This window comes from Phaenicophaeus curvirostris, chromosome Z, assembly GCF_032191515.1.
Source record: "Phaenicophaeus curvirostris isolate KB17595 chromosome Z, BPBGC_Pcur_1.0, whole genome shotgun sequence".
Taxonomy (NCBI): domain Eukaryota; kingdom Metazoa; phylum Chordata; class Aves; order Cuculiformes; family Cuculidae; genus Phaenicophaeus; species Phaenicophaeus curvirostris.
The window spans coordinates 34,529,280-34,556,980 of NC_091431.1; the positions used below are offsets into that span (position 1 = coordinate 34,529,280).

Here is a 27,701-nt window from a genome sequence, read left to right on the forward strand (position 1 = left end):
CACCCTTGCCCCACAACACAGCACAGTCAGAGGACACAAAAAGGAACCTGAAGTGTTGAAGAGTAGGAAATGTCATAGAACATAACAGATTGAGATGGTAGTATACAGGATACAAGTTTGCATAAATGAAGACCTTAGTCAGCTGGAATACCTTTGTTTTTCTTCTTTCATGTACTTAGAAACTGCCAGGTACAGCATGAACCTGTAACAAAGGTAACTTTTTTAGTCCCACTCTGTAAACAAGAAAAAGGTTATCTAGTAAGCATAGGTATCCACTGGTGTGCTTATGGCTGGGTCTGCTCATGCCATTAGCTTTTCTGTTCTAAAAATACCTGTCTGTTTGTACATTCAAAGCTTGAAATAGTTTTAAAATTTGGGCGCTCTTTTGAAACAAGATACTGACTTTCAAAGCAATAAGCAAGAATCAAAATAAGTTGCATCCTGTCCTGGACACTTCAACTGAACCCATGTACTTTTCCAAGTAGGTGAAGCAGTCAATAAGCATTGTAAGAAAGCACAACCCATCCTAGGGTGGCAAGTGGAAGCATAGTCTAAAGATGCTACTCTTGCTAGCAATGGCTTGCCACCTACATTGGAACTGCTCTGGTGTACAGGACTTGAAAAGGCAACCACAGGGTTAACCATTTGCACAGATACAGATGAGGTGTTACTAGGCTGCTTACAGTGATGATTATCACATGCAAACTGAGTAGCCTCAGTAAAGCTTGAAAATTGCAATACTCTGAAATAGGTTTATTTAGCTGAATCCACCCCTCTTCAGCTTCTCTTGATTCCCTTGATCTTAGCCAAAACTTAAGATATAACAATGACTTATTTGTGAATTTTTAATTTATGGGGTCATTTTTTACTAAAATTAGAACTAGAAAGAAAATTTAAAGCATCAGTTCATTATGAAAATAATGACTTGAAAATAGACTTTTAATAAATATAGTAATGGCTGTAATTGTGCCTTCATGAGCAGAACAGTCCGAGATTGTTGAAAACCGAGAGGGAAGAACTGAAAGCATAGGCCAAAGATAAATAAATTCATAACAAAGCAATGTCATCCACATTCCATTTGTAACAGAGAATATCCTTCCCCTTCCAGACAAACTAAAACTATAGAAAACTAAGACTGGCAATATCATCCAAGAATTAAGATATCAAAGGCAATTAAGAGAGAACAGTCTACTTTTTTTCATTATCAGATTCCAAAGTACAATGAAACTAAAAATCTAGAATTAACTGCTTTACAAGCTCCTCTTCTTCTCAATAGAAAAGTTCCTTATTTATTTAAAAGAAAACTGGAAGAATTACTATATGAAGAATTATACGTAAGTATTTACTGTGAATAAGTAAGTCTCCACAATTTAATTTCTTTCTCCTATTCCAGAACATAGTCTAAAGTAGTCTATCATTGTCTTTGCAAGCATTAGTCACAGCTTTGTCTTTATCTTGAAAATACCAAGGGTTATTGCCTCAGAGGGAGGGAAAAAAAAATTCTACTTCTATCGCAGTTTATACTTTCTTCAGATAAACCTTAAAAAAATTACTCCCATGCTTCTAAGGCACGCAAAGTCTACACCCTGAAGCTGCTTTCAGAGAGAATTAATGGTTCCAACAAATCAATGGCAATTTACATAGACCAAACAAAACAGTAGTGTAAAGAGAAGTGTGAACTTTTCTCAGCTATCCTGTTGGATGTTAACTCTTAAGTCTCATTATAACCATTTAAATCCTTCTGCTTAAATTACTTCTTTGGTCTTTTCAGCAAAACATTCAGCCAGTGCACTGATCTAATGTTTCTGTTCTGATGTTCCAATCAGATACAGATACTCTATCCAGACAAGGCAGAAATTCAAAATTTTTTATTTAATTGTACTATATATGAGGTGTAAGTAAGGCCTTGAATCATGCTTGTCCAGTTATCAGTTTGTTGTTAAACTCATACACTCAAGAAAATTTATGTATTAACTTATACCAGCTGAAGCTGTTATATTTTATTTTAAGTTGAAAATAATTTACTTGAAGTTGATGTACTTATATATTTTTAAATAATCCAAGAAATGTATCGATAAATTATTAAAAACTCCATGCTTAGTTGGTCAAGTTTAGACGATTTATTTAATTAGCCACTAAAATATTTTTTGTTCCATATTTCCAGTTTCCATGCTCTGCAGATAACAAATCTGCCTGCATTTTAACAGCAGCTCTAACTCCAATTTATTTAAACCACTGTGAAAACATGCCTTCAAAGGAGATTTCCAAGGCAGCCGAGAAACTCTACCAGTAAAGAATCTAGGTGAAGGAAACTGAAGAAGCTAAGACTATTAAGTAAAATATGACTAAAAATGTAAACTTCTTCCAAGTTTCATAATTAAGGGTTCAAGTCATATCCTGCTGAAACAGGAATTTGTTCTGCTTAAGTCTTCCTCATATTGCAGTGACTCCAAGTGAGGTTACCAAATGTGAAGCACCTTCATTTCTCAAATGCAAATAAAAGGGCATGTGCACGTACATCCTGAGGAACAGCACCTTCGGACATATTTATAAGACTTAGGGAATGGAATCTATGTCCTGGGCTGCAAAGTGTAGACTAGTACCTTTAACTGCTGAGTTCAGGAAACAATTCATATTAGCAAGCACATGGGCTAGCTTGTCTGCTACAGACAGGAAGCAGAAGGACATCTCACACCCCTAACCAAATCATGCAACTGTTAAAAAACCTGAAGGCTACTCCTTACTGGAAAGGAATTAGGTTTAGCCTTATTAATTTGGATGTGAAATCCACTGGTGTCAAAGGCCTGGGTGACAGGGTGGGGTGTGTGTTGGTAAAAAAACCTCAACCAACCGTTCATATTAGATTAGCCAATAGTAACAGATCATGGTAAAGTTTACACACAAAGGCCTTCCTGGCAAAAGGGTGTTCATAGCAAGAGCAGTATGTCTGTATCGCGTAATTAATCTAAAACAGCTTTGCCCACTCCAGAACCTTCTAGCAACCATGAGGCAGTTTTCCAAGGACATGCTGGGCTGCATATAACTGAAGAAGATAGAGGTGCTGTGCATCTGCAAATGGAACCATACGTAACCACAATTTTACAATTTTGGTAGTACTGCTGATAAAATTCTCTAGCACTTCTTCTGTTTTTACTTATGCTAATATTCATCCTATGATATGTTCACAGTTATTTTTGATTGCTAAAATAAGCTGTTACAAATAAATTTAGTATATATTAAGTAGAGTCAAACTTTCCTACTGTGCAGAAAGTGAACATCTTCTTAATGAAGCAGAGGCCACAAACACTCTGAGGAATACCAGGAAATAGTGGTCATATTTCAGATGTTTAAAGATTTGGGGGTTTAACCTGCAAGGGAAACTGTGTATGTTTAGTGTATCATAGAACCATAGAATCATAGAATAACCAGGTTGGAAGAGACCCACCGGATCATCGAGTCCAACCATTCCTATCAAACACTAAATCATTCCCCTTAGCACCTCGTCCACCCGTGTAATCAGTATTTAAACGTAGAACATGTCACAACATTAATTCTAACCATGCAAAAGATACAGTAGCTGCCACATGAAATGGAAAATCTGGACTTTGTCCCTCAATTCTTCTCCTGAAAGATTTGGTAGTTTTTGTTAATTCTTATACTAATGTCTAAGCCAACATACTGAACCTATGGGGAAACTACTTCACTTACATTTCTAAACCTAAGTTGATCACTACTGTTGATGTTGCTATGGATTAAAAATTAACATGTACTAAAATGAAATTATAGATGACTCAAAACAGCAGCCTCGAAAGATACTTTCTAGCAAACTATTTTCTATACATAATTTCTTACGGAGGGGAAGGAATGAGGAGAAACAAAAAAAAGAGAAGGATGAAAGTCATTGTATCTCTGAATTATTAGGAATTTTGATAGAAAAACAGAGAAATGTGACTAACATCTACACTCTTAACTTTTTGGATGGTTATTAGGCCTTGAGTGCATTCTACAGCTAAGCAACTGGAATTGCTGGAATTCATTTTGTTTCCTTTTTTTGTGTGTGTATGTGTTCTTCTACCTCCTTTCTTCCCAAAGCATTTTTTCCCTATCTCTCCAACTAGACAAAGAGTAGCAGTTTGTAAGAGAGATTCTGTTAACAGAAAGGGATACTAAAATTATTTATTTCCTATTATTTGTATTGAGCTGTGGTTGCATTATTAAAGGTTTAACTGATGCTTTTATTAGGGCTGAAGCAACTCTCCTATGAAGACTGGCTGAGAGAGCTGGGGTAATTTGGCCTGGAGAAAACACAGTTCTGGGGAGACCTTATAGCAGCTTTCCAGTACTGAAAGGGGGCCTACAGGAAGGCTGAAGTGGTACTTCATACAAGGGCAGATAGTGACAAGGGGTAATACCTTTAAACTGAAAGAGGGTAGATTTCAGTCAGATATACATAAGAAATTCTTCTCTATGAGTGTGGTGAGCCACTGGTACAGGTTGCCCAGAGTTCTGGATGCCCCATGCCCAGAAGCGTCAAGGTCAGGCAGGATAAGGCTCTGAGCAACTTCATGTAGGTGTCCCTTTCCACTGCAGGTTTCCCTGCAGGTGGACTGGAACTAGATGATCTTTAAAGCCCCTTCTAACCCAAACATTTCAATGATTCTGTGGGTCACATTGATATTAAAGGTGTAAAATATGCATTTATGTATCTATATTGATCTATGGGAGTTTTGCATCAGCTTTAAAACTCACTGGAGCCTCACTCTGTTATTTATCTATGTATTCAATTAGTTCATCTAAGTAAGTCACACCATTTGTACTCCTAACATCTAACATGTATCTGAATTCTGCACAGTGCCTATCCTTCTGGCTGAACAAAGCAATGGCTTTCTACTGTTTCTTTCCTCTAAAAAAAAAAAATTCTAAAAGCAATAAAAATCCTTTCATTACGGTCTGAACTATCCTTGGTAAAGTGTTTTGGTATTAATTACCATAATTTAAAACAGTCTTCACTTTAAACTTCAGTCCATTGATGTTGCAACACTCGTATATCACAATACAGTATCCTCCCTTAAGCTGACTTAGGCAACTGTACGTGCTTCAGTAAGGAACAGAGTGTAATATAGCATTTTTGTAAATTTGGAAGCTGTTTTCTTGCCTGAGCAATTCCTTGCTCTAGAGGGAAAAATTATTCTGAGATTTTGGGGTATTTTCGTATGGGTTGCTTGGCTAGTATATATGTCTCAGCTCCAGGCAACTCCAGGAAACTCCATCAATGCAGCAGCCCACCCTCCAGACTAGCTGCCCACCCGTCACTAAGCACTGAATCAACCAGCTTTGCTCACCTTTGAAGAGCAACCATGAGGTAAGCTGTAGGCCCAAGACGTCTCCAGTTGAGTGACTATGGCTCAGACCAATAGGCTCTTGGCCAACATAATTCTTGAAGTCTGAATTCATTTGACAGCTAATGTAACCACTTTCCTGTACTATAAGCACACAGTGGCTGGCTTCCTTCAAGTGTCCCTTCTTGACGTTAACTACCACTGCTTCCCTCTACCACTCTGCGAACATCTGGACACACAACTTTGTTTTCATGCTAATCTTGACCTCTTTCACTCTTGCAAGGTGCTAAACAAACAAATGCAGAAAGGTCTGGTGCCAGGTGTCACTCGCTAACACAATCTTCCTTTAAAGTGATACAGCATGTGTGCCTCTGAAGGGGAAACCACAGGTAAGCTGCTTCCTCTTTCCAAATGTTTGGCTGTGGGGTTGCGTATTTTACAGCACGCTCTCACTTAACTACCACTGCTTCTCTCTACCACTCTGGGAACATCTGGACACACAACTTTGTTTTTTTTTTTTCTGTTGGGCTCCCCCCAAAGAATGTGACGCATGTTAAACAAATGACTCGCGTTTATCACTTAGAAAACCACGGGCAGTAGGTTCTGGAAGGATGAAGCCCAGGCCCCAGTCAGGGGACAGTCCACGCAGATAAACATCCAGCTGGCGACAGCACGCCAAGCCTCCCTAAATATAGCCCGGTACCATTTGCAACTCCGTAGTTAGTCTAAGAAATGCGGTCGCTTATGTCGCCAGACTGTGATTTTACACTGAAAACCCCAGAACAAACAAAAAACACGCGACACAGAACGGTAACAGGCGCCCCACGCCAGACTTGCGGCCGCGCTCAGGTCATGGCGCCCCACCGGTCCGGGCCACGCCCTGCGCCTTCACACAAGGCTGGGATCTGCAGCCACGCCGGCCTCCGCGACCGTCCCATGAGGCGGGCAGGACCGCTACCCCCAGCGCAGCGAGCAACAAGTCCTGCCTCCGTCACCTCCCTCTGAGCGACCCGCCAAGGCTGTCCGCCGCCCTGGCCTTGGCTCCTCCTCCCTCTCCTGGCGCTCGCTCCCAAGGCGCCGTACTGACATCACGCCCGGGGTTTCCGTCCGACCGAGGGAGGGAGGGAGAGGCTGAGCGGAGTGGTAGCGTGATGGCGGCTGGCGGCAGGAATTAAGGGGTTGCTGAGCAGACCAGCGTAGCACCCACCCCGCTTCTCCCAGCACCCCTCCCTGCCTGGTTCGGGGCCCCATTGTTCGAGCCGGCAAGGGTAGTGGGACGACCCCGCCCCGCGGGGCTGAGAGGAGCCGGCGGCCAGCGTAAGGAGCGACGGCCAGGCCCCGCCGCGGCCACGGGAGCAGCACCCGACCCTGGACTGCAGCACTGACCGTTCTGCGGGACGCAGCGCAGGCCGGGGCGGCCGTAGAAGTGCCAGGCCGGGCTCACGCAGGTAGGTATAGAGGCCCGCCATGGCCGCTCTTCCTTTTGCCGGCCGGGAGTTGTGTGGCTTTTGAAGATGGAAAGGTGGGGGGGGAGGGCGAGTTGGGCGGAACTGAGTAGATGGGGCCGGGGCCGGCAGTCGGCAGGGGCGGGTGGATTCCTTGTGCGGGGCTGCATGCTTGGTCCCTTTCACTGTTGTCCGCGCAGGAAGGGAACTGTGAGAGCCGAGGTGGGCAGCGGGGTCGAGCCACCTTCATTGCTTCTTGCGGGCACAGCAAGTGTCCAGCCGCCCAGGCAGGAGAGCGGCCGCGGCTCCCCTCTGGCCACAGGGCGCATCGGGGGCAGCGACCATGGAAGACGGCGGCGGCCTTGGAGACAGTGCCAGGGGGCCTTGGCTGGGAGCGGCGCCTGGGCAGGCCGCGAACTGAGTGTCGTCTCTGGGGGAGGGAGGCAGCCCTGGCCCAGGTTCCCGCGGGAATGCCTGGGGGCGGGCAGAGGGAGAGCGGCGGTAGAAGGCCGCAGGAGCGTGGTGCCGAGGCTTTGGGGAGGGATTGTCGCTGAGCCGGCAGCGAGCGGCAGGGAGCAAGTGTTCGGTGCTGCTCAAGCTGCTTCCCGGGCTGCGGAGGGTGCCGGGCCCGGAGGCGAGGGGGCGTTTGCCCGCGCGGAAGGGCGGGCAGTGGGAAGCCTGCTGTCGAGTGGTGCAGAGGGCGGCAGCCCCGACTGCTTCGTGAGGAGCCGGCCTGCCTCACCTCAGCCGCATAGAGTCTCCGACTTCTCTTCGCAGCCCCTTTGGGGTTGCAGGAGTCCTTCATATCATTTTCTCCTCCCTCATCGCTTTTGTTTGCTGGCCGGAGTGGTATCAGAGATAGTGCCTGAGTGCGGGGCATTTCTCGACCCGGAGCGAGGCTTCCTCGCGCATCCTTCCCCCCACCGATGAGTTCTGGGGTTAGGCTGTTGAATATTAGAGGAGAGCACCTCGGGGTGGGCCATCAGCAGACGAGCCCCTAATCGCTTTGACGCCACTAGATTTGTTAGAGGCACTGTTTGTTATCTAATTATCAGCGCGTTTATACTTGCAGTCGTTTTACCGTGAGTCTAAACTTTCCCTGGCTGCAGCAGAAACTGTGGTGATCTGATCTAAGATACTCTTGTATGTGAAATAATGATCATTCCATCTGGGGGATGGTTTGATTTAGTTGGAGCAATTGTTTTTAACGGGGCAGTCTTTTATTTTATTGCCTCTACTCACAACTGGATGTAAGCATTATGTATGTATCAGGAAATGCATTGAAATACATTTTAGTAAGCAGATCTTAGCAGAACATAAAATACCTGGGTTTTACCTATGGGTTCAGGTAGGCAGTTTTTCCTTAAAATTTAGTTTTGCTTTTTCCTTAAGTCAGTACTATGGCGAAAGTTAAGCCACGAGGTATGTTGCAGACATGCAGTAAGCTATGCTTCTCACTTTGCAATGCTAAAAAGAGTGTTATTTCCTATTCTGCAGCTGGTAGTTCCACAGAAATTGCCATCTCTAGTACCATCAATGAAAAGTTGCATAAAGAAGCACAATGGCTTGTATGCTGGGACCCAGCTGCAGTTGAGCAAAAAGCTGAGCAGGTCTTCCCTGTCATGTGTTTGTGTATTTCATTTAGTTCTTCTAAATTTTCTAAGTGTAACTAGTAAAAAGACCTGTTTTTCTTTTGAGAAGACTTTTTTGTGGTTTTCATAGACATCAGGAAAGACTTTTTTTTTTTTTTTTCCAGACAGGAAAACAGTGATAAAATGATCAACCATGAACAGGTAAAAGACAAAAAGCCATTTTTCAGTTAAAAACATGATATCAAACATGATGCTTCCTTTCAGTGTTATTAGTGAAAGACCAAGTTATTTTTGGTATATTTTTAGTTGCAAACATACTATCAAATTGTGTCAATGTTTTCCTTTACCATTTTAGGCACTTTGGGAGAAATCTTGAATACTCGCAGAGAACACTAGAGCAAACATATCATCTGGAAAACGTACAGAGTACCAAGAAGTGGATTTTTTATATCCACATTGTAACCTGAGTGGGCTTTTATTTATCTTTTAAACTTATTAATATTTACAATGAATGGGCACAGTGATGAAGAAAGCATAAGAAATAGTAGTGGAGAGTCCAGGTAAGCACTTGGTCATTTTGGTTATTCTTGGCTATATATTCTCCTATATTTTGTTTACTAGAAGTGGTATGTGTTTGAACTTGGTGCCAAAGCTTCCTGGTTAGCAAGCAGAACTTAGTTAGGAGGGCTCGACTTGCTTTCTTACAGATGCTTAATCTACTTGTCACATTCACATCGCTTAAGCTCAGAGTTGTAATAATCTTGTATACATCTTACATAAGTAAAGCTTAAATAGTATTAAAACAGCAGTGTCAAAAGCTGAAACATTGGATTAGGATGTAAAGCTACTGTTCATAAAGTGGAAGGCATGGACACATATTGTGTTGTGTAAAACCGTAACTAGACTCTATTTAAAAGTGGAGCAATGGGCTGTTCATTTTAGTTTTTGATTTATGATTTTTCCCTCTTTAGAGCTGTAAGAGTGGTGTTGACTGAAAGTGTTAAGTTTGTATTTGTTTTCTGAAGTGAAGGTACAGTTTTTGAGCTGTGATTTGTTGATTGTTTTTAATTAAAGATCAGTCCTCTTATCATAGAATCATAGAATAACCAGGTTGGAAGAGACCCACCGGATCATTGAGTCCAACCATTCCTATCAAACACTAAACCATGCCCCTTAGCACCTCATCCACCCGTGCCTTAAACACCTCCAGGGAAGGGGACTCAACCACCTCCCTGGGCAGCCTGGTCCAGTGCCCAATGACCCTTTCTGTGTAGAATTTTTTCCTCATGTCCAGCCTAAATCTCCCCTGGCAGAGCTTGAGGCCATTCCCTCTTGTCCTGTCCCCTGTCACTTGGGAGAAGAGGCCAGCACCCTCCTCTCTACAACCTCCTTTCAGGTAGTTGTAGAGAGCAATGAGGTCTCCCCTCAGCCTCCTCTTCTCCAGGCTAAACAACCCCAGCTCTCTCAGCCACTCCTCGTAAGACTCGTTCTCCAGCCCCTTCACCAGCTTTGTTGCTCTTCTCTGGACTCGTTCCAGAGCCTCAACATCCTTCTTGTGGTGAGGGGCCCAGAACTGAACACAGTATTCGAGGAGCGGTCTCACCAGTGCCAAGTACAGAGGGAGAATAACCTCCCTGGACCTGCTGGTCACACCGTTTCTGATACAAGCCAGGATGCCATTGTCCTTCTTGGCCACCTGGACACACTGCTGGCTCATGTTCAGTGGGCTGTCAACCAACACCCCCAGGCAGCTTTCTAGACAGACTTCTCCTAGTCTGTAGCACTGCATAGGGTTGTTGTGCCCCAAGTGCAGGTCCCAGCATAATGCTGAATGTATGTGTAGAGTGTTCGCATATTTGGAAGGTCCTGATTGGAACTTCCCTGCCTTCATGCAGGATGACGGCCAATTCGTAGGGATGGAATTAAGTTCTCCCTCTAGAGCAATGCTAAGTTCAAAAAGTTCTTCCTGCACTGAAGGGTTTAGATTTCTAAAACTGGAAATACAATGAATGCTGAAGGTTTAAGAAGTCAAAAGTAAACTTGAAAATTAAAAGTGGATTTAGGCTTCTGAGAGGTGGCTGTGACCACACTGTTAGTCTACCCATCTGCCTCTTTGCCCTTCTCTCTGATAACAGCCTGTTGAACCATTTATGTGGTTCTGTCAGTCAGGGGGTCATAAAGAAAACTGTTCTGTGGCCTTTCTGTGCAGCCACTGCTTTCTGTGGAAACTAGAGAGAAATCTAAGTTATTGCCTTAAGTGAAGGAAGCCAGGAGGAATATAGTTGTAAGCTGATCAGTCAGCATATGCTGGTCATTAAGCTTGTTCATTGTACAGTGCATGATGGAGTGGGAAGAAGGGGAAGAGAGAAGTGTTTGGGCAACTTTATATGCAAATTGCAAGGAAAATTATGAACAATAAAACTAAAAAAACTTCAGTACCCTTTGTGTGGTTTTATATCAAGATTACTGTTCTGTAAAGGAGTGTCCTAAAAAGACAGTAAACGTTCAATCCCGTGAATAGTTTCTAAGCTCTTACATAACAACTCTTGAAGATCTCTGCTTCCAGTAAAATTGATACTGTTCCATTTATCAAACAAATTTGGAGTTTATTTTGATAAGCTGCAAAATATTCCTAGTTATGTAAAAAAAAATATTTAAAAAAGTAATTTGTGAGCAAGGCTAGTCTTCTGGACTGTAAGACCTCCAATGAACATGAACTTACCAGGATGAGTCATGATTTTGTGTGTAAATTTTCATTTTACTTGAAACAAGGCATTTTGCTAAAGATTACGTGGGAAAAACTACTGTGACTGCCCATAAGTAACTGTATATGGAAGTTACTTAAAAGCTGAAGCCATCTGTACCAACTAAACATTAAAACTAAGTATCAGCAGAATGTAGTCAAAACTTGAGTCAAGCAAGTCTTTGTTCTATATCTTAGGTGTCTTACTGAGCACATGTTAAAGGTTTAATGTGCTGAAAACTTTTTTCCTTGACTTGTATCAATCATTAACCTCATAGCTTAATTCGCAGGTGGGTTTTGGAAAGCTTATTTTCATGTTTGCCATCACTATCAGGAAACTGTTCTAGTAAATAAAAGTCTGTAAAAGTCTAGTAAATAAAAGTCTGTAAAGTCTAGTAAATAAAAATCAATTTCTGACTAACCTAGTTCCATTATTAAAATAACAATTGCAATAGGAGTGTGGTACAGAATATCTCTATATGACTTGTCCCTGTTGTTTAGTCTTTTTTCTTCATCATTGTAAATTTCTAGAACTCAAGATGAGGATGGATGTGGAGGTGAGTTGCCTTAGCAAGCTGCAACTGCAAGCAGATAACTAACCACAACTTAGGAAGTGTTGCTGTGTTTAGCCTTCAAATCTGGAAATGTGAATTCTGCAGAATGAAAATAGGGATTGGTAACGAAATATGTTTACTAAGCTTCTGGTGGTCTTGTTCCGTTCAGAATGCTAATGGGGGAAGTGGGACAAGTAAAGAAAGCCACTGAGAATTGCTGCTGGGAGTAAATTGCAGAGGTGATCAGACTATCATGAACTGGTGCAGTTGGTGACAAAAGGCAGATACAGGGGTAATCTAAGGAGTGGCAATGGTGATAACTATAAGAAATATTTTAATATTTGTGTCACTTCACTGCACTTGTAAAGTGCCAAATCTGTGTAGCCCTTTACTTCCTGGTGTAAAGTTCCATGGCTGTCACTTAATGAGTGACAGTGTTGGTAGAATGTTAAGAGAAGTGGTGGATCAGGACTGGATTTACAAAAGTACACAGGCCTCATGATTATGGCATTTTATTGTTTTATGGAAACACCGTGACTTGCTAAATTTGTGGAAAGCCTGTAGTGGTAGGAGGGCTAGAGAGGGGACTGATCACAAACCTTTGGTTTTATGCACTCCCAACTGGCTGTGAAGGTGAGTTACTTCTGAAATATCTGAAAGAAATGGCTAATTTGCCATGCTCCTGCACTCCTTTCAAACATTGCATGTGTTGATTTGCCTGGTAGACAACTCCCCTTACTGCAGGTATTGAGCCTGAAGTTCTGTTTTGCCACAGATGGAAAAGTGCATCTCTTGTATTTTTCACAGCTGGATAGCTGGCTCCAGTGTTTTCACTTTCCTTGCCTATTTCAGCAGCTTCTACAGCAGTACCATAAGTAGTAGAACCAAGCATGATGAAAGCTGTAGACTAGCGTAAATGCTATTACCAAATCTTGTTACTTGATATTTTGATTTCTGTGTGGTAAATACAGTGGAGTCTACTTTTCAGCCTCTTGCTAATTTGAATCACCTCTCTGCAATATTTTTAAATGGCTCAAGGTAAAATATCACAGATATCATTCATCTGAACAGCAGGTGACTATAGACAAAAAAACTTTATAACAATACTGTGACCATATGACTCTTAAGCGTCTGTTATTTAATGTTCTTGAAAGCATTCTGTTACAAACCTGAATGGAAGTAAATATTCTACTTGGATAGTAATAAGAAAGCTTAATCAGCAAGGAAGAGCTGTTGTACCTGAACTGCAAGACAAGCTCCAGGTAGAACAAGGACTGCAGAAGCGAAACATTGGTGATAATTGGGTAGCTATCTGATTTTCAATCTCTTTGCTCTTCCTATGTTCCTATGTAGCAGAACAAGGTATAAAGGACTTGAGCAACCTTCCTTCTCTGTAGGTAAAAAGGGATGTGCACAGTGCAGCTTAACTGGAAAGTAGCTGGCTAGTACTCCCCATTTTTTCAGTAAGGAGAAAGCAGCTACTTACACCAAAGACTTACGCTATTCTTTAAACTCTTAAAAGTCAATGTTCATAGAAAATATCAGTGGGTTTAATTTAGTTTTTTCAGTATAAAGATGGTCAAGTAAAGACTAAAGATTGTCAACAATCTTCAATTCACTATATAAATTAATACCTTCTATTGGAGATTAAAAGATTAATTGAAAGCTACAACTTTTAAGTTCTTGCTTTTCAAGAAGTCGAAGTGAGGCTTGAAACAGATATTCCCCAAGCATATTTGCAGACTTACTAGCTTCTTTTTGGTAGAAGTTTCATTGATAATATTAATAAAAATGTGTGTATGTAGCAAGAAAGAGCATATACATAAAACTGTACATACATAGACAAATACTTATATATTAATGCACAGGAATTCTCAGATCAACGAAAGTACCTGAATGGCAAATGAAACTACTGGTAGAACATACTGTGAATTGCTAGTGGATAAAACAAGCTTTTCATTTCTGTAATTAGTCTTCTCTTTAGTTATTAAGTTGCTGTTTTATCAGGAATGACTTCTTGCAGAGTTAAGCACATTCAAGTATGAAATGGTGTCCCAAACCAAGTTAAAAGCATCTTTTAGATTATTTTTGGAGTAGTGCAGGTAGAATATGTATCAAACTTGAACTATTTTTTCCAAATGGAAGAAGAAATTGCCAATTGATGATACAGCATTAATTGTACATCTGGTCTCTCATTTGGTGTTGGGACTCCTGCTGAGTTTATCCAGATCCCAATCTCTGTGTAACCTAATTGGTGGGCAGACACTTGTTCTGCATATTTTTTGCTCAGTTCCACCATTCTGGCTCATCCAAGCTTTTAAAATGCTTTAAGGCAGAGTGGAATTTTGTGGTACAGGCAGGACATTGTGTTGCCCCTGGAACCAGTTGCATGTCTAAGGGTGGTCACGTTGTGCAACAGAGCAGTAAAGCTCTGGGAAACCACTGATACTTCCTTGCCTGTGAAGATTTTTGGAACTTCTTTGTGCTTTAAAGGTGTATGTCTTACGGCTCTCAATAAAGGCTTCCAGTGTACTTCATAGGGTCGTGAAAGTTGATAGATCATCAGTGTAGTTCTGATACCTTTGCTTTGGGGAAAGTTTATAGTGGCTGAATATAGTCTGTAGGACTAGAAATACAACACATCTCTGAGTTGTTAGCCCGTATCAGGAAAATCTAATTGAGTTCATGTTTTGTAATAGCTGAGGACAGGAAATAATTCTTGGTACCCTGAAATTCTTACTCCTGGTTCCCTCTTCATTCACTGGTGGTGATAAATAAGATACGTCTTCCTTGAACATGTAAAACAAATTAAATAGTTAATTTTTAAAATTAAAAATATCTAAAAAAAATACTTCCATGGCATTTGCCTGAAGAAACTTAACTTGTGATCTTGCAATTTTAAGAGTTTGGCATGCAACGTCTGTTACTTCTGCATGTTTTGAATAGGCTTTTCCTGTTCAAATGCTTGCCTTGAACTTCTAGTTTATTTTAAAAACAAAAAAAAGCCACACCAAAACCCCAAACAGCCCACTGTTACCTCAAATGCTTTTCAAAGACCCTGCAGTGTTTTCTGACGAAGAAATGCGTTTTTAGTTTTGCTGTTGTTTTCCATGCATTATTTTAGCCATTTTTACAGCAGCAAGAAGTAAATTCTCCAATTGCGTGTGGCATTATGTCCCTGTTGTTTAGGTAAAAGAAACTTAAAACAGGCTTCTAAACGTTTATCATTAAATTTAATGAAATTTTGCGAAGTACAGGATTGAGCATCACGTGAGTTAAAAAATTGCTGGAACGTCTTTGTGTTCTGAATAGTGAGCTTTCAAATGTCTTGCTGATTTGGATGGCTTCATACTATCATTAGCTAATATCTCAAGTCAATACACTTCAGAGGGTTAATTAACAGTAATGGGCATCAGTACATATTTCAAGTAGTCTTGATAATTCCAATTTTTTTGTTTCATCTTCTTGTCAGATGTGATTGCTTCTTATCAGATGTTTTTGTTTTCTGCCTTGCAATGTGGCTAACTAAGACCTTGTGCTAGGAGTAGAGGTGTCGGCTCTGCCATTTTTGTTTGTTTGTTTGTTTGCTTGCACTTACTATGTTAGTATTATCTTCAGTCCACTGTTCTTTGCAGGAATCTTTTTAAACCACTTCTCCATTTTGTGAGGGCTGGTTTGGTTAAAACTAAGTAACATAATCCATAAATCCTTCTAACAAGGCAGAGGCAAACTACAGTATATTGCAGTGCACAGAAAGGGAATGATGGAGTGATTGTGCTGCTGTTAACACTTTCATCTTGTGGAGCACACACTTCCCCTGGCACATCTCACCTACAGTATTTGTCGCAGAACTTCCAGATATACAGACTGAGTAAGATTGCCAGTGTCAATCTGTATATTAAATGTTTACAAAGGCTGAATGTGTAGGTGGTTGTTTTGGGTTTGATTTCTCAATTAAATCCTGAGTCAGAGTGACTCTAGGTTCTGCTCTTGGTCTTGCTTAGCAGAGTTTCCAGGATGATCTAGTCTGTAGTCTTGTTGGTCACAGAGATAAGACTGACCTGCCTTTAGTTCCCCAGGTCTTCCTTTTTTCCTTTTTTTAAAAATGAGAGTTACGTTTCCTCTTTTTCAGTCAGTGGGAACTTCACCAGACTGCCACGACTTCTCAGATATGAGGGATAGTGGCTTATCAACTTCATTCACCATTTCCCTTGGGACTTACAGATGTGTCCATTCAAGTCTTGGGAACTTGTGCACATAAAATAAAATATATTTAATTAGTTGGTTTTTTTGCATCCAGACATCTAAATCAACTGGATTTTTTTTTCTCTCTTTGGTCTCTCCACCATTCTGTTCTGTAGCTGGTTTACATGGTTCTTATATGTTGGCAGGTTGCTTGATTCCAGTGTCAGTTTCCCCAGGATACCTTAGATAAGAGGTACTTTGCTTTGATTGCCTCTGTCTCTTTATTCAGTTGAACCTGTGGTTAGCACGTTAATGTGTATGACAAATTTTACTGCTGTGTGGAAAGCTTACCTTAATTACAATCTTATGCCTTAATGTGTTGCATCTCCTTTAGATTTGTAATCCACATTATTATTGTCCTCTTTAAGCAAGCCTTGTACTGCATGGTGATTCCCTTCCCTTCCTCCAAGATTATGTAAGATTTAGACATTTGTCATGGCTTTTTGTCACTGGGACTTGCCTAGATGGTGTTTACTTATGTCTCAGGGTGTCTCGCACTGAGTTTCCACAGTCACCATGGCGTTTGCTTATCACAGTTTGCTATGCTGAGAAATGCTCAGTTATATGTGTGTTTTAATTTCTGATAAACAGTCTAAACTCTGGTCATACTCCATAGCCAGTGCCCTGCTTTATTTGGCAGGTGCGGTTAGTCTTACTGCACCATGTCTGAAGTAAGCCTGTGTTGACAGAAGTAGGAAGTTTGGGAGCAGTCTTGTTGCTTCCCAGTTTTCTTCAGCATGTGCAAGGAAACCCGGCAGCAGTGGGTTTCTCTACATCTCCAGCTTCAGAACAAGGAAGCTTCACCATGGTCTATTTCTTTTTGTTTCTTTCAAAGTTAACAGATGTAGATGGCTGATAGAGGTGCAGTCTGTCATAGTCTGTTTACACAAACAGCTTCATTTCTTCTTCACTGGTACAGTGTTCTGATGTTAGCAAAACCAGAAAGAGGAGCAATTTTCCTTTGGTTTGTGGTTTTTAAAATGTTGTTAATTAAGTTTTAGCTCTGCTGCTTCATTAAGTTAGAAAACTAAATTTTTCTAAGCTTTTGAATGGTCCTAAAATCAATATTTATCTTTAAATGTTGTGCTTTCTAAGTGTGCTTAATCTGGTGCAGAATAAACATACAAGTGGAATAATAATCTGACAGCTCAAGAATATGCCAAGGAATAAGGAGTGCCTTGGCACAAGGCATACCATCAGTGACAAATTCAGAGTGGTCTGTGTGGATAATTTTGCTGGTGTTATTTTAACATAAAAACACAGTCTGCATAGCCTGCTTTCTTTCCTTTTTATGTGCTTCTATTTTTTTTTAAGGAGTGCTGCTGATCTATAAACATTGATCCTTTTAGTTGCATAGGTCTTTGTGGAGTAGATTTAACTGTTAGGAGGTGTGTATGTATGTATGGTGTGTGAAGGAGCTGAACAAGAATTTTGGAGGGGCTGGAAAGTTTGAGTGAGTAAGGAACATTTCTACCACTTCTATTTCTCATTTAACTCCTCCATGTTAATTTGAATGGCCTTGCTTCATCTTGCTTTTTTAAGGCTTCACAAAGAGTATCTAATTACACTCTGAACTCTCATTCCTTGTTTTTTTTTTTTAAGTTCATTCATTTCAACTTATTTAATTGTCTGTGTCCATTTGTGTGCTGCCCATTTGCCTGTTACAACTTACCAGATGATATACAGGTGAAGCTAAGGTGAGTTTTTTTCTCTTTTAATTGTGTTACCTTGGCAGTTCTGTAATATCTCATTGCAGCCAGTCAGATGACGATTCTGGGTCAGCATCAGGTTCTGGATCTGGTTCAAGCTCTGGAAGCAGTAGTGATGGAAGCAGCAGCCAATCAGGCAGCAGTGACTCTGACTCTGGTTCAGAGTCAGGCACTCAATCAGAATCAGAGTCTGACGCATCTAAAGAAAAGAAACAAATTCAAGCTAAACCACCAAAAGCTGATGGATCTGAGGTACGTGAAACATGTAAATGATCCCTTTGTAGGAGAAAAGAGTTCTTAAAAAATTATTCAGTGCACTGAGTTCCTAGAGCAGTTTTCACTTAAATAAAAAGATGTAATGAAGTGGTATTAACTAGGTTTTAACTTGGTTGGATTGGTGAATGTGTGCGGTTAGAGATCTTAAACGTTGGGCTAAGTTTCTCATGGATTACATGTTTGAATTGAGTCTTTTAAAATTCTCATTTCCTAAATTTGATCATGCAGAAGCACGTACAAATTTACTGGAATTTATGGAAGACAAAGGCCAATGCAGTGTTTTTATTTCTGAAATTCTATTCTTAACATTTTTCTAATGCTTAGTTTCTTAGTATCAATAAGTGATTGTAGAAAAATTTCAGACTTACCTACAGTTGGCTTTCTTTATCAATAACTCAGCTAAATGTGGGAAGAAGTGGTGTTTTGAATAATCTCTTAAATCCAGTGGGCCAAAATTACCTGCACTATCTTGTAGACTTATGTCAGTAGTAGATAGTATATATGGAAGGTAATCATGTATTAGTTATGATGAGACTTGAAGACTGTTAAGGATTCTCTGTGTGAGAAACACTCATTCACTGGTAAAATATTAAAAAGGACAAAGTCTTTGAAGCAAAGGCAATAATGTTTTTATTTTACAATTCAGCACTGAATTGGATGCCCTTCTAAAAAGGCATAATGCAAAGGCTGATTACAGAAGTTTTATACTGGTTGGACATACATATTCGTACAGATTCCGAGAAACACATATTCAGGAAATATTGGTTAAACATACACGGAACTCATCTCGCCCATTCTCAAATGTACATCACTGTTCCTTTGTGTCTTCAGAATCCTCTGATGCTCTTTATCTTATCTCCTTACTCATTATCTCCTCTTGGTGAGCTCAGGTCTGCCCTTTGTTCCTGCTAGGGGACTGTCCTTGTTTCAACTAGTAAACAGGCTAAACTCCTGTTACAATCGCATCCTTGTTACTGCAAGCTGGCCAAGATTTGCCTCTATATATATACTAGTTTTAGACAAAGAACAGTGTAAGTCCTCGAAGAATATTTATTTAAGCTGGAGATTGTCTGCATATTATCTCTTGATATGAGACAGATTTATATCACAAAATAATTAAGCATACAAACCAGCTGCAGCAAAACTTACCAATTAGTTCTCACATCTGTTACTTTTTTTTTTTGTGTAATTCAGTATTAATGCATGAAACAAAAACATATCAGCTAAGCGGTCTGAAAGGATTTATCTGGATCACTTTAAAAATGTACTCTATAGATGCTTTACCTTAGTAATATCTACATAGTTATTGTTAAACTTGCTGAAGAAGTTGTCCTGGCAATTATTATGTAACGTTGTGTTCTGCAGAAATCGTTCTACTTTAAAACGCAATTTGATGTTATTAGTGTATGCTGTGTTTTGTAGTGATTTTTATAAATTGATAAAATGTAAGATCAGTCAGTCATAGTCATGCTACTTGGGAAAAGTAAGTACATGGTAAACTGGAGGCTTTAATTGACTTCATCTTCATTCCTGTTCAGTTTTGGAAGTCTAGTACCAGTATGCTTGCTGTGCAAAGATCAGTCGTGATAAAGAAGGAACAGCAACAGCGAAAGACAGCCTCATCAGACAGTGGTTCAGAAGAGGTGAATAACATAACTTAGATTTTAAAAATGTAAACATGCCCCTCTCATTGTCTTCAGGTATTGAATAAAATTACTTAGAGATAGGTGTGTAAAAGTCTGGTTTTAATCTATAAAAGTAGAATTCAAATAACCGAAATTTTTAAAAAGAAAAGTGAAAATATATCTAGTTACTTGTTTGCAAGTGAGGTGTGCCAGAATTATAGTAGCCTTGATTACTTGGTATTTTCAGGTAAATATATGGACAATTTTCAAGTCACACAGTACTGACTTGCATTGTATTTTCAGCTTCTTGAGTTTTGTAAAGACAATTGAGAATGCTAAAAGATTTTTTCAACTTGTTTTTGTATAAAGGTGGCTGCTCAGGCGTTCAAAAATTATGTATGGAGTAGAAAATGCATTTTTGCAAATTTTGTAACAGTTGCTACAAAAGACTTGATGTATTTTAAGGAGGACACCTGTATTCCAAGTATTGTAAAACCTTTATCATGCACTAAGGAAATGTTGACTTTGTGCAGTAGGAACGTCTTGTAAGGACACTAGTGACTATGAAATTGGATTTATTTATAAAGCAGACTAAATCACCTACCATTAAAACGTTAATTTACAGCTGTTAAATACTCTCTTTCGTTATTCTGAAAGATGCCTTCCAGGATAAAACTTAGTCTAAATCTCAACTTAATGTCTGCAAGATTGGTTTTAGGAAAATCTAATTTCAGGAGGGTTCTTTATTCTTTTGAGCATAACAGAAGAAATACACTATTCTCAATGTTCTTAAACTGGTTTTTTAATGTAAAAGACATGAAAGATAAGAAAGCTCCTATGGGTAGGAGATTCTATTAGGATTTTGACAGAACCTTCATCTTGATTAACTTGGGGGAGCTTAAAGTATGCCAGTTTACATGTAGGCAGAATGGTTATTTTTTAAGACAGGACTGTTCTGTGATGCTGGCACATTGTATTCATAGATGGCTAAAACCAAAACCAGTAGCAGTCCTTATCTCACTCAGCATTAAGAGCTACAGGGCAGGTGATGGGAGAGAATAAAACATATTTCTCCAATTTCAAAGTGGGAGCTGATTTATCTTTTTAATGTTAGAAGTACTTCATTCTTTTTTTGATAATGAATTGTTGGGTTTTTTCTTCATCAACAGGATTCATCAAGTAGTGAAGATTCTGGAGATGACTCATCCAGTGAAACCAAGAAGAAAAAACATAAGGAGTAAGATATTTTCATAAGTAATATCAAGTAATTCTTTTAATCGTACTGACATGAGTCATGCTTTGTTTCTGCCCATTTGAAGTGCTCAGGTTCCATTTTAATTCATCTTGATCTTGCATTTCCAATTTTGATAAGCATTTGAATAGTTAAAATCTGAAAGGAACTGTATTAATTTCTGAGTGAAAGAGTCTGCAGTAGGGAAACTACTTAAGTAGGTTTTCTCACAACAAATTTAAGTTAAAATTTTAGTTAGTGACAATACTTTTTCTTTGAGTTTTTGTTCCCTTCTGACATGTTTGAAAGTTAGTCTAGTTCTGACAGTAATTAAGTATGAATAGCAAAGAATTTTAACTGAAAATAACCTACTTCTAAGTGATAGATCAGAAGTTTGTGAAAAGGATTAGATATTGTTATTGTGGCGGTGAGAAGCAGTCAGCTCTGTTTCTTATAAGCAGTGTGTAGAAATTGAGGTGTTCTATCATGCCTCTTCTCCCAGTTCATGAATCACCTCAGTGTTCAGAGTTACCAGTATAGTATCTTAAAGAAAGGGTAGTTGAAAAGGGTGGGGGGGGGAAAGAAGCTGTAACTATGCAGAATGGTACTTCACTTGCAATGAGCTGTTAATCTCAGTCTTTGTTAGTTAAGAATTTCATGATGTCATAGCCAAATCACTTTAAATATCCAGTGCTCAAATTTTTGTCCTGTGGCTTTCCTGAACGTCTGCAGCTATCCGACATGCAGATCAGAGATTTCTAGATATATAATCTAGCTTTAGAGATGGTGCTTTATATCTGTTCTTGACATTTCCAAATAAGTACAGGTCATGAATTTCTCTTACTATTATTTAATTTACTGTTTGCAGAAGAATTATTTTAGTAGGACATTCTATACCACTGCCATGTGCCAACTGTACAATGGACATATATATGTATTTGTTTTGGGTGATTGGAACAATGGGAATGTGATGTCCTTCAGGACCCAATGTCCTGCAAGAGAGAGAAGAGATGGGTGTAATCAATGCACAGATTCCTAGGATTCCTGATTGGAAATTAGGGAAGATATTTCTTGTTCGTCCAAGCTGTGTTACCATTACTACTACTCTAACATCTTGGTCAGGTAAACCTGAACCTGATGATTATAAAGATTTATTAATGTTTCAGTAGTGTGTACCAGACTCTTTTTTTTTTTTTTCTTTCTTTCTCATTAAGCTATTAAGATTAAATTTGCCTTTATAAAGTCAGAGTTTGAAGTGAGATAGTATTTGTCAGTGGATACATCTTCCCTGTTGCAGTGAAGTTCACCTCAGTTGAGCAGGAACAAGCTGATCCTGCTGCTCAGTCGCAAGTGTATTGCTCATATTATCTTGACTGGTTGTTGAACGCTCATCTGGGATCTCAATAGGAGCTCTTCACAGCCAGCGCCACTCAGTGGTTGCTCCAGTTCAAGTTTTTCTGAGTGCTTCTCAAGTCTGCTTCTTAATTTTTGATTCCTGTGCCAAAGTTGCTGATTCTTTGTGTGGGCCATGGGGACCATAGATAATATGGTCCATATGGTACAGAAGGGCTTTATGATTTGATAAACATATATTGTTCCAGTTAGACTTTTTAAGTGCTTTGATTTCTAAATATAACTTTAACTCATTTCTTCATGTTGAACTTTATATAGAAATCCAGAGTTTTGTTTTACTTTGTATTTTAAATCTACCTCTTGGTAACAGAAAACTTAGTCAACTCCCTTTGAAGCCATTGGGCATTTTAACTTATCTTTCATTCAGTGGTGACGATTTGCTGTCTCATCAGCCGGCATAACTGGTGAGATTTTTATTTCTGTGAAGAATGTTGAAATTATAGTAGGTACCTTTGATTAAAAAAAAAAAAAGGCAGAAAATGAGCAAAACAACAAACCACAATGTAAGTTACTCTTTTGTCTTTCAATATGTACAGTGAAGACTGGCAAATGTCGGGATCAGGGTCTGTCTCAGGCACTGGTTCTGATTCTGAATCAGAGGAAGATAGGGAGAAAAGCAGTTGTGAAGAGAGTGAATCTGACTATGAGCCAAAAAACAAGGTCAAAAGCCGGAAACCTCCAAGCAGGTAAGAAGTTGTGCATTTGGATATTTGGTACTATTTCTAATAAATAATCGCGCATTTACTGCTATTGTACATGCAAATGAAAACCTTAATGCTTATTAAAAATTGCAAATTTTTGTAAAGCTATGTAAGATGTTAATATACTAATGCTTTTATTGTTGTCCCCATTGAAACATCATCGTTGTGTCATATCTTACTGTGTTCAAGAATTAAGCCAAAAAATGGGAAAAAGAGTGCTGGAGTGAAAAAGAGACAACTTGATTCATCAGAGGATGAGGAGGAGGAGGAGGATGATGATTACGATAAGAGAGGATCTCGTCGCCAGGCAACAGTCAATGTTAGTTACAAAGAAGCTGAAGAAACTAAGACAGATTCTGATGATTTGCTGGAAGTTTGTGGAGAAGATGTCCCACAAACTGAAGAAGATGAATTTGAAACTATAGAGAAGTTCATGGATAGTAGATTTGGACGAAAAGGAGGTATTTTTTTTTTGTTAGTGTTCTTAAGATCTTGTAGTGTGTTGAGGAGCAGATTCAGCAAATGTTTTCAGCTGTAGGTCACCTACGAGGTTTATGAACAGCAATAATTTTAAAGTTACCAAAATGTGTCTTGTTTTGCCTTTCATATACAAAACGATGTTCCTTTTATAAAGGCCCTTTTAAGTGTTGTGAAGTATAATTGCATACCAAAAGAAATGAAGTAGAAGATAGCTCCATATTGCATAAATGCATGTCATATTATTATGCCGCTGCATGTACAGCTTATACTTGTTGAATATAGTGGAATGGAGAGACTGGACTGGGTAGGAAGGCTGTTCCCTACAGGATGATGTTGGCAAGGCTGAACCACTTAAATTATCTCAATAGAATGCAATATGTGGAATAACTGCAAAATGCATCTAAAATTTCAGTGGTGCACTTCCACTCTTCAAGGTATTTTGTAGATAGTGGTAGGTGTGTAATTTCCAGCAATAATGGGATGCCATATTTAGCTTTTCTGCTTATGTGTTTGAGTCTGTAAATTAGGATTCTAATTATAAAAGCAAACACACAGAAATCTGCAAATAACAAACCTTAGGCCTCTTGCACTTCAGAACCACCTTTCTTTGTTAGTTATACCCAGTCTCTCAAAGTTTCTGACACATCTTGGAACTTCCTTGTCTCAGCTTTCTTCTTCACTGCTGTACCAAATTCTAGCATATTCTGCTCCAGTGCATAGTGTTACTGCTGGAACTAAGCTTCTGATGTTCTTCCTGCCCAGATGATGTTGCTGCTTGTGCTCTTTTAATATTTGCACTCTGTGTTGCTTTATCTGGCCCCTGCAGCTTGCTTGGCTCAGTTCCTTACCTGGCTGTTGGTAAGATAACAAAGGCCGAAAAAGTAGTAAAACAAGTCAAGGAAGAAAGGTATTTGGAGTATCCCTAGTAGTAGGCTTTTGATGTCTCAAGGCTGACTAAGCATAATGTTGGATGTCTTTTGCATGCTCAGAAATGAGAGTAATGTAACAGAAAAGACAACAAGCAGCATTAGTGGAGCATACCCTGATGATGACTTTAAAAACTACGAACACAAACAAAATTCTCATGAGAAGAGATAAGACAAGTGTACATTAGGTGCAGATGTTTTGGTAGCTTTTTTGATTGTCTTCTGACTACTTGTGCATCTGCTAACATATTTTCATCGTAATTGTTAAAGTAGGAGTAATGACACGAGAGTTGTGGATACTTGTCAAGTATGTGCTTATCTAAAAGTATTGCTAAGTGCTTTCTATGCTACATTTCTTACTGGTTAACTTATAACAATGCACATTTAATTAAGTTTTATGGTGTGGTTTCTTCTGCAGCCACGGGTGCTGCAACCACCATCTATGCAGTTGAGGCAGATGGTGACCCAAATTGTGGATTTGAAAAGACAAAGGAGCCAGGAGAAATACAGTATCTTATTAAATGGAAAGGTTGGTCACACATCCATAACACTTGGGAAACTGAGGAAACACTGAAGCAACAAAATGTTAAAGGAATGAAGAAATTGGACAACTATAAGAAAAAGGATCAGGAAACAAAACGATGGTGAATATTTTTATGTAGACTAACTCAATACTTACTTGCTAACAATGTAGATAATTCTTGTGTTTCTGAGACCTGTTACCTCTTCTTGATGGCATAATTTCAAGCATCTGTGCAGCAGGAAGAGAACGACTCCTTTACCTGGTCTTGTAAGATAATCATCTGGACCAGTTTCTAGTGTTTGTGTGTGTATATGTGATAAATGAAGTTTTAACAAGATGGATAGTGTTTCAAAATAAGTAATGAACTGTATCTTTTACTGATTTTGTTGTTAAACTTTGATCAGAGTTCTTCGGGAATCACTGCAGAGATTATTTTTATGGTGCCATTTCAGATTACTTTAAAGAATTCATTTTTTTTGGCTCAAACCTGAGGTTCAATCCTGAGAACACAAACCTAAAGAAGTTAGTGCATTATAAAGTAACATTTTTGGTGTTCAGTTTTATTAGTGTGTTTAATACAATCAATGAATACTGGTGGGATTTTTAGCAACTTAATCATAAGATAAGTTCTTAGAGGGTGAGATACTCTGAATGCTGTTCCATGAAAATACCCTGTAAAGTACACCACTTATTCCTGAGAATAGGTGTTCTGAATTAGCTGCATAACTAGTACTACCTGTAGCTGTAATAGTTGTGTCTCTTGATAAGCATTCTCAGTTGTTATTGTTGAGGCACCTAGGCCAGATGCAACAATTTTTTAGCAGGAATTTTTAAGTTGTTCGTTCAAAGAAGGTCTCTAAGCAACATTCCTGTGATGTGTATATTCAGAATTTTAGAGTTGCCAAATTTTCTTACTTTTATAATAATTCAGTATAACTGTTTTAAATTAATTCCCATTACAGGCTGAAAAATGCCTCTCCAGAAGATATAGAGTATTACAACTGCCAGCAGGAACTTACGGATGATCTACATAAACAATATCAGATAGTGGAAAGAATAATTGGTATGTTACAAACTTGCACACAGAAACCTAAGAGTTCTGTATGTTCATTGCTTATATGTTGCATTTGTATTTAAAAAAATACTCATTACAAGAATATTAATATAATTAACTTTTTACTCCAAAGCAAAACTTCGGGTAAAGAGAAAATTTGTCACAGTGTTTGTCCTATGAAGCAACCTTATGTTATCTTTTTGCCTAAGATAAGTGTTTTCATAAGGTACAGTAGTAAAATTACACAGATACATGATACAGATATCTCTGGTGTATTTCTGCAGCTCATTCGAATCAGAAATCAGCAGCTGGTTATCCAGACTACTTTTGCAAATGGCAGGGTTTGCCTTATTCAGAGTGTAGCTGGGAAGATGGTGCTCTCATTGCCAAAAAGTTTCAGGCACGCATTGATGAGTACTTTAGCAGAAATCAATCCAAGACCACTCCATTTAAAGACTGTAAGGTGAGTATGTGATTTGCAGTGGATTTATAATTGTTTACTGAGTCTGGCTGGGATGGAAATATTTTTCTTTGTAGCAGCCTGTATTTTAGTTTGTGACCCAAACAGTGTTGATAATATGGTAGTGTCTTTGCTGTTGCTGAGCAGTGCTTGCCATGTCAAAGCATTCTCTGTTTCTTGCTCTGCCGCCCCTACCATAAGCAGGCTGGGGGTGGGCAAGGGGCTAGAATGGAACACAGCCAGTACAGCTGACTCCAGCTGACCAAGGAGATATTCCATACTGATTAATGTTATGCTCAGCAATAAAACTGAGTGGGCTGAGCAGGGTCTTCAAAGGTGGCTGTTGCTTGTAGACTTGCTGTAATCATTCTGGTAGTGAGTTAATGTGTGACTTCCCTTGTGTCACTTATGTTTGGGGTTTTTTTTTTTGTTGTGGGGTTTTTTTTTAGTTGATTGAGATTTCTTCCTTCAGCTACTAAACACTTCATTTTGACCCACAAGTTTCCATACTTAAACCCTTTTGTTTCTTTCCCCTATCCCGCTAGGGTGGAGAGTAAGTAAGCAACTGAGTGGCAGCTTAGCAGCCAGCCAGATTCAAGCCACCACATCAGCTGTGATAGTAAAAATGTGAAAATCTTCTATGAATTCAGAGATAAGATACGTGTTATGAAATATTTCTTGTAGGATATTTAGAACAGTAATAATGATATATGGTAATATTTATGGAAAATAGCACTGCTAAGAGCAGGTTTTGAAGATACCAGTCCCGTGCTTATTTACAGGTGTTCAAAGATGGTCTTGTTTAGTATTGTAATTTATTTCAGAAGTAAACTTTGAGTGAGTTTATTTCACTCCTGTTTTGGAATTTAGATTAACAATCAAACTAATTTCAACTTGTAATTGTCTTGGTGTTTTTATATGGCTTAATGTTCGTCAATAGAGAAACACTAGGCTTGGTGATCAAGTAGATCCCTTTTGCTGTTTTTTTTTCTATAGGAAGCTATTTTGGTAACTTTAGTCACTAGTAGGAGTGATGATCAACTTGCTTTCGACAGGTTCTAAAGCAGAGGCCAAGGTTTGTTTCACTAAAGAAGCAACCATCTTACATTGGAGGACATGAAAGTTTAGAGTTAAGAGATTATCAGTTAAATGGATTGAATTGGCTTGCTCACTCATGGTGCAAGTAAGTATAGTCTAAAATGAGCTTTTCTGCTTGTAAATTCTAAGCATTTGTAAAACTTTGAATTTGATTCTTCTGTGTTTTTTTGAAGATGTGAAGGGTTTCATAGAGTAAGCTCAAAGTAGAGATCTGAGGGGAGCGGTTTTGCTCTATGTAGTGTGAAAGCCTATCATTACATGTCTATTCTTGAAAAAACAGTTAAGCT

The 27,701-nt window shown here is 39.2% G+C and overlaps 1 protein-coding gene across 2 annotated transcripts in view; it reads left to right on the forward strand.

The window, feature by feature from the left end:
* Positions 1–6,435: 6,435 nt before the first annotated feature.
* Positions 6,436–27,701, forward strand: part of CHD1 (chromodomain helicase DNA binding protein 1) — a 50,809-nt gene continuing 29,543 nt past the window's right edge. For both annotated transcript variants that reach the window (XM_069880802.1, XM_069880803.1), the window contains exons 1-11: positions 6,436–6,787; positions 8,732–8,936; positions 17,675–17,879; positions 19,442–19,546; positions 20,698–20,765; positions 22,709–22,858; positions 23,063–23,334; positions 24,698–24,923; positions 25,765–25,865; positions 26,141–26,319; positions 27,372–27,499. In XM_069880802.1, the coding sequence (XP_069736903.1) occupies positions 8,884–8,936; positions 17,675–17,879; positions 19,442–19,546; positions 20,698–20,765; positions 22,709–22,858; positions 23,063–23,334; positions 24,698–24,923; positions 25,765–25,865; positions 26,141–26,319; positions 27,372–27,499 (1,487 nt within the window). In that variant the 5' untranslated portion in view covers positions 6,436–6,787; positions 8,732–8,883. The remainder of the gene's footprint in view (positions 6,788–8,731; positions 8,937–17,674; positions 17,880–19,441; positions 19,547–20,697; positions 20,766–22,708; positions 22,859–23,062; positions 23,335–24,697; positions 24,924–25,764; positions 25,866–26,140; positions 26,320–27,371; positions 27,500–27,701) is intronic.